A 7333-nucleotide genomic window follows, 5' to 3' on the forward strand; every position below is an offset into this window, starting at 1 on the left:
TGTGCAGTCGGATGTCTCCAGGACCCAGAGACACTGGTCGGACTCCACCGAAAATAGACATCCTTAGTATCCCGGACATTCATTGCCTCCTTCCAGAGAGGTCTGTCATCCGCAGCGTCGTTTAGCAACCTGGGAAGAAAGGACGGACGGGGTCTCTGGGAACGGTGACCTTACCTGCATAAGCTGAGCTGTTCAAACAGGAACGTCCTGCAACTGCATTGAGGGATAATTACATGGCTCCACCGCACAATCTACACATAACAGGGAATTCTCTGTCCTGGGTGTTACGTTTAGTTAAACGAAAAAAGAAAAAGACAGGTTAAAGAAGTGTAACCCTCTATAAACTCTGCACTAGAACGTGCAGTGACAGGCACATATCCCCTAAAGTTGTGTTTGGTGGAATTCAATCTCAGATATCCCCGCTATAAGCGTACCGAGTCACAGGGGCTATTTGGCCGATACCACACAAATTCCCCCAAATTACACACAGTATTATTACCAAGTGAAACAAAGGAGTAATAAAGGGGTGACAACACCTGCCCCCGCTGTTGAGCAAAATGGTGGACAGCCTGTGAGTAAAGCCGGGTGAAAAATCAACATGGCAGGGTGAAGATATGTGGGACGTGAACCCAGGTCTGTGTTATTATAATAAATGTCGGTGGAGCTTGTAGTTCTATCTTATTGTAAATATTCAGTGAGCCTAACTGTGCCCTGATACAGAGCAGTAGTGAGCTGACTACATATTCCATAAACAGGGGACTCAGTGTTGAATTAACAGCACTAGCCCCCCTGACAAAGGGGCACTGCTATGGCGCCTAACTTTAAAATCAACGGCGCCAGTTGATTATATATGCATATATGGATATAATCCGATATATAACACTATATATAAAACATAATATAATCTACATACAAGATATGTATATATACACATATATACATACATACCCAGCACAAATATATATATATACATTGCAGTGACAAGAAGATCCAGACACTCACCGCCAGCAGTGGAGTCCGGGTATAGGTTTCCCTCTCAGAGAGGAAATGGCCGCCAGCACTGACCAAGCCGCAGGTGGCCTCCGTGAGCCGAGATCCAAGGCGGGAGGAAGCCCCGCCCCCCGTTATGTGCACTGCAACCCGGGTGCCTGGTGATACACAGATGAGTAAAACCGGGGTTGCCTAGCAATCTACAAATTGCAGCCATCCTTCTTAAGACAGCAGGGAGCGTTCTGCCTCCCCCGCTGATCACACGCGCCGCTGCCGGGGAGCTGAGCCCGCTGAGCAGAGCGGGAGAAAGCTCCGCCCCCTTTCCTGTAACTGTGCTGTCTGAAGCTCCCGCGCAAACTTAGCGGGGAGCTCCTGTCCTGTGAGCCGCTGCCGGGGAGCTGAGCCCGCCGAGCAGAGCGGGAGAAAGCTCCGCCCCCTTTTCTGTAACTGTGCTCTCTGAAGCTCCCGCGCAAACTTAGCGGGGAGCGCCTGTCCTGTGAGCCGCTGCCGGGGAGCTGAGCCCGCCGAGCAGAGCGGGAGAAAGCACCGCCCCCTTTTCTGTAACTGTGCTTCTCTGAAGCTCCCGCGCAAGTCTGCGGCCGGGGAGCGGGGGCGCTTTGCCGCCGGGTCGAGCGGGATTAAGCTCCGCCCCCCCTGGTAATGGCGCCTAAATATAAAGGTGCCCTGCAAAATAAAAATCTCTTTTTTTTTTTTTTTTGCAATACACAGTACACAGCCCTTATACACAGCCCCTATATGAGTGGAGGGGGGTTAGATCAGGGACCCTGAGTGTGGCCCACATGTATGGGAGCGGGGAGTGAATATAAGACACAGCACACATCCTCACAGTTTCAGTGTCTGTACTCACCGCTGTAGCATTTCCTGATGGAGTGGCCCCGACACACGCCGCACGCAGCGGTGTCCGGCCACTTTTGAGACTTACCGCTGCCCTGCTGCCGGAATCTTCTGCTGGTGGAGCGGCCCCGACACGCGCCGCACGCAGCGGTGTCCGGCCAACTCAGGAGAGCTCAGTGTCTCCCTCAGCCAGGGCCCATCCCGAGCCGCACGCAGCTGCGATGGGACCCCGCCGGCAGCTCCCGCGGTGCAGACTGGCAGTGGCAAAACTGCCAGTCTGTGAGTGTAAGTAAGAAAAATAAAATAATAAAGAAAAAAATTCTTCAGCTAAACCCAAGTGAACCAGCTACCTCGGGCACTAAACTAAGACTGGCTTGGAGGGGAGATAGTAGGGGAGGAGCTAGCCACAGTGTGAGAATTTTAAAGTGCCAGCTCCCAATTACTGCCTACTATTTCCCCATTGTAACTACGCTCCAGTGGCCCCTAGTGGATGAAGGAGAAAAGTACAGCTTTTGGGCACCTAAAGTGCACTGCCCTTATCGCGCCCAATGGTTTAGACAGGTTTAGCAACTTTACATGCCCAAAACCTTGAGCATTTGGCACGAAAACCTGAAAGAATTGAATATCAGTCCATCACTTTAGACGGGTGATCAGGTGGGCAAAAAAAAAAAGAATTGCCCCCTCATATATACTATGGACTGACGTGCAGTAGGTCTCACTGCTGTGGCCGACGGACAGTACATACCATAGGGATTACAAAGGATAATTAACAGTAGTCCGGTAGCGGGGGGGGGGGGGGGTCAGGTCAGGCGTGACAGGCCACACACACACATACATCTCCTATATAATAGCCCAGATCTGTGACTTTGTGATTCATTTGCTAACGCTGGGCGGAGTCACAACAGTGGGCGGAGTTAGTTAAATGAGTCACAGATCTGGCCAAATCTACAGGAGACTAGGAGCAGAAGCAGATAGTATGGGCATGGCACAGGCAGGGCTGCATACCTCCCAGCTTTCTGCAGGAGCTTTCTTCAGACAGAAGGAGGGACACACACTCGGCGAAAAGGGGGCGTGGCTTCACAGGAGGGCCCCGTTTTCGTCAATGAGGGGGCATGCCCAGCGCTCTGTGAGCTGCTGGCATGCTCCCAGGGGCTGATTATGAGTCCGGGGGGGCCAGGGCACTTGAGACAGGGGAGCCCTGTCTCATTGCTGTGCCTGCTGTGGGTTGGGGGCGTGGCCTAATCGCGGGACGCGAGGCCACGCCCCCTTACGCAAATTCCGTGTTTTTTTTTTAAATGGAATTTTGGCCGCTCAGCTAGGGGTAAATCCAGAGGAGGTGGTCGCTCCCACCTACACACCCGCACAGGCAGAAGAAAGCAGGGAGACTGCTGCCTCCCTGCAACACCACAAACCTGCCAACATGCAGCAGCGTGTGCTGACAGTAGCACAATGCTGCCGTTGTTGCTGGCAGGACGGGGGGGGGGGCTTCTGAGCTGGGACAGAGCTACTCGAGCCGGGGGGCCCCCTAAAACGGTGGGGCCAACGGTACGTGCCCCCTGCCCCCCCCCTTAATCCGGCTCTGCTGCTGGAACCCCCCCTTAATCCATACCCCCTGATGCCCCCTCTCCCTCTGTCTCCACTATTCACCGCTGCTCTGCTAAGCAGAACAGCGAGTACAGGAGCTTTCCAACTGACCTCCCCGTTACCGCGGGACACTGCGACCCGCGGGTGGGACAGCGGGACAGACCCAAAAAAATGGGACTGTCCCGCGAAAATCAGGACATTTGGGAGGTATGGGTGTGTGTGAGGGGGTATGCCATACAGACAGACGGGCACCGGCTCACTGTGTGCTTGACCCCCCCCCTCTCTGGCGCGGAGGAGCGTCACTTTCAGGCACACTCCACGCTTCTTAGCTGCAGTTTTGTGGGGCACCTGCCGCTGTGCAGGTTCCGTACTGCCTCTGTTATCTCCAGCCCCGGCAACCCCACCGCTAGCTGCAGCGCTGCCACCCACAGTGAGGTGCGCCCAGCTCCTTCACACACTTTAGCCGGCGGGTAACGCTGCAGAAGTCCGAGCTGCTTGCAGGCTCCGACCCCCTCCTCCCTCCAGCCGCAGCATCTCCTGGGGGCTAACCAGTCACTCCCAGTCTCCCCTTACCACAGTGCCCAGCAGCTGCGCGAGGTCTGCGGTGTGTGACTGAGGAGGGGGGGAGGGATGCGGACGGGCAGAGGAAGCAGGACTCCAGCCTAAGAGTCAGCCATGCCAAGTCTCCACCAGCAGCAGATCCCAACAGGTTGGAGTGGAACAGCAGCAGCAGTGACTCCGGTAAGACACATCTGTCTGTCACCACTGTTTTGTCCCTAATACCAATCTCTCCCGTGCCCTGTGTTCTGTCATGTCCCTGTCACCCCTGGCCTTGCCCTGCCACCCTTATCCTGGCCCTGTCACCCTTATCCTGGCCCTGTCACCCTTATCCTGGCCCTGTCACCCTTATGCTGGCCCTCTTACCCCTATCCTGGCCCTCTTACCCCTGTGCTTGCCCTGTCAACCCTATACTGGCCCTGTCACCCCTGTCCTGTTCCTGCCACCCCTACCCTGGCCTGTCACCCCTATCCTGTCCCTGTTATTTCTGTCCTGGCCCCGTCGCCCCTGTCCTGGCCCCGTCACCCCTTTTCTGACCCTGTCACCCCTGTCCTGGCCCCGTCAACCCTGTTCTGACCCTGTCACCCCTGTCCTGGCCCTGTCAACCCTGTTCTGACCCCGTCACCCCTGTCCTGGCCCTGTTACTGCATACCCTCCAACTACCTTTTTGGCAGGTACAGTACCCGCAGTGCCTGCAGACCTCTCCCCAATGCACCACACCTCCGCACCTTCCCCTCCACCCCTCCCCCACACGCTGTGCCTCCAGACCCCCTACACCACCCGCGGCTCCCACTCCTCCGCCCCTTCACCACCCACAGCACCTCCAGGCCCCCTCCACCATCCACCCCCTTTATATGTCTCCCCCCACACCTGCCCCCCTCCACCCGCAGCATCTGCAGACACCCTCCTCCATCCGCGGTCCCCCCCTCACCCACCCCTCCCCCACCAATGGCACCACAGCACCTGCCCCTCCACCACCAGCAGCACCTCCGGACCTCCTTCCCTATGCGCCGCACCACCCGTACCTGCCCCTCCCCTACCCATGGCGCCTGCGGACCCCTACCCCACCCCCGGCACTCCCGCCCCTTCCCATCCCACAGCACCTCCGGAACCCTTCACCCATCCACAACATCCCCACACCTGCCCCTCTCCCACCCATGGCACCCCTGCCCCTCCCCCACCTGCAGTGCCTCCGGACCCCTCCCCAATCTGCATCCCCCACTCCTCTGCCCCTCCCCCACCCGCAGCACCTCCCGACTCTTCCCCATCCGGGCCCCACCCCCACTTCTGCCCCCCCTCCACCTGCAGCATCTACAGACACCATCCGCAGTCCCCCCCGCACCCGCTACATTCTGTACATCGTGCCCTGCAGGTGCTGTTCACGCCGTCGCAAGGGGCTGCGCCTCCTTCATCATCGCACGCCCTTTCATTGTGCAATATTTAACCACTAACAAAGGAATGCAGGTAATACTTTATATAATACAAATATTGAACCCCAGAAAGGCATGCAAGGGTTAAGGGGGCGTAGCCCCTTGCGACGGTGTGAAGAGCGCCCGCAGGGCGCGATGAAGCACCTAGTGTATATATATATATATATATATATATATATATATATATATATATATATATATATACACACACACACACACACACAAAAGCACTAATATACAGTTCATACATTTCCTAATCAAGAAGCGCTGCAGCAGCACCAATTTACTTGTGAAGAGACAATATATACAGGGGCGGACTAACCCACAGGGTCCCAGGGGATCCCCCGGTGGGCCCCATTGCCTGGGGGCCCTTCCTCCTCTAGGTATCAGGTTCCAGACTGTGTTCTTGAATTTTATGTTATACATATGTTACCTTATACTGCACAGGATTATGATGTATTATCTACAGTGCATTGCCAATATTTATCTGGTACATGATCATGCGCGCACTAGCAGTATTTATATATTTGTCAAGGGGCCCAGCCCATGCACTCACTAATGGTAGCGGCTGGCCACACCCCCTTTGGAGACTGACCACACCCCAAAACATGGGACCCTACCACCGCATGTCCCCGGTGGGCCCTTCACGCCCCAAACCGACACTGAATATATAATTACCAGTTGCCCTAGTGGCACTCAAATCTATATTCCCCATCACATGTACACACCCCCATTAGGGTTACATTTTTGTTGGGAGCCAATTAACCTAACAGTATATTTTTGGGCTGTGAAAGGAATCCAGAGCACCCAGAGGAAACCCACCCAAGCACCGGGAGAACATACAAACTCCACACAGTTTTGGGCTGTGATGCGAATCGAACCCATGACCTCAGTGCTGTGAGGCAGCAATACTAATCACTATGCCAACCGTGACCCCCACCCCCAGTCACCCCTATGTGTGTTCCCACCCCTTATCCCACATCTGATCCCCACCCACCCCCGGGCCCTCCTATGTGCTCACCCTCCACATCGTCCTGGAAGCTGAGCAGGCTGGCCGCCTTGGGCTCTCTGGCAACTCTCGGCGGCCGGGCCGGCTGTAGCCCGTTGTCGTGCTGGAGCAGCCCGGGGATGAGAGGCGGATGGAGCGGCTCGCTGCTGGTGGGGTGCTCGGCCTGGGGCACCACCGCCTCCTGCTCCCGCTCCTCCTCCTCCGAGTCATTGCGCTTCCTCACTTGCACCCGCCGGGCCTTGCGGAACATGACGGCGGGGACCGGCGTACGGACAGCCGCCAGCGGGAGACAGCACCGAGCAACCACTGGCGGAGAGACTACTAGTGACAGCGACCCCTGCTGCCCGGCGGTGCACACAGCAACGCCGCATGCTGGGAGAAGCTCCTTACCTGTGCGAGCGGAGAACAGCGGCACCTACAGGCGGGGAGGGGAGACACAGCGGCACCTACAGAAGGGGAGTGGTTACACAGCGGGCAGCGGCATCTAGTGGATGATAACGACGCTACATTACTGACAGATTTGTCAGGCTTGGAGAGAGCGCCACCCAGCGCCTGACTGATAGAAGACACATACATAAGAACTGAAGAGAATGATTAATTCGATTTATGAATGGTCGACCATGTTATGGTCGACAGTCATTAGGTCGACCACTATTGGTCGACATTGACATGGTCGACATGGACACATGGTCGACACATGAAAGGTCAACATATGAAAAGGTCGACATGAGTTTTTTTACTTTTTTTTGGTGTCGTTTTTTGCGTAAAGTGACTGGGAACCCCAATTAGTGCACCGCGTCCCCTCGCATGGCTCGCTTCGCTCGCCATGCTTCGAGCATGGTGCCTTCGCTTCGCTCGGCACACTTTACCGTTCCAATCGTAGTCCATGTGGATCGTAAAGTATGGA

At 55.9% G+C, this 7333-nt stretch overlaps 1 protein-coding gene across 1 annotated transcript in view; it reads right to left on the minus strand.

Moving 5' to 3' along the window:
• The window catches only part of PAXBP1 (PAX3 and PAX7 binding protein 1), a 100215-nt gene extending 93421 nt beyond the window's left edge, over window positions 1-6794 (minus strand). Inside the window, exon 1 of the mRNA XM_063956452.1 lies at window positions 6439-6794. Within this exon, the coding sequence (XP_063812522.1) occupies window positions 6439-6676 (238 nt within the window). The 5' untranslated portion in view covers window positions 6677-6794. The remainder of the gene's footprint in view (window positions 1-6438) is intronic.
• Between the last annotated feature and the right edge of the window lie 539 nt (window positions 6795-7333).

Source organism: Pseudophryne corroboree, chromosome 2, assembly GCF_028390025.1.
Source record: "Pseudophryne corroboree isolate aPseCor3 chromosome 2, aPseCor3.hap2, whole genome shotgun sequence".
Lineage (NCBI taxonomy): Eukaryota > Metazoa > Chordata > Amphibia > Anura > Myobatrachidae > Pseudophryne > Pseudophryne corroboree.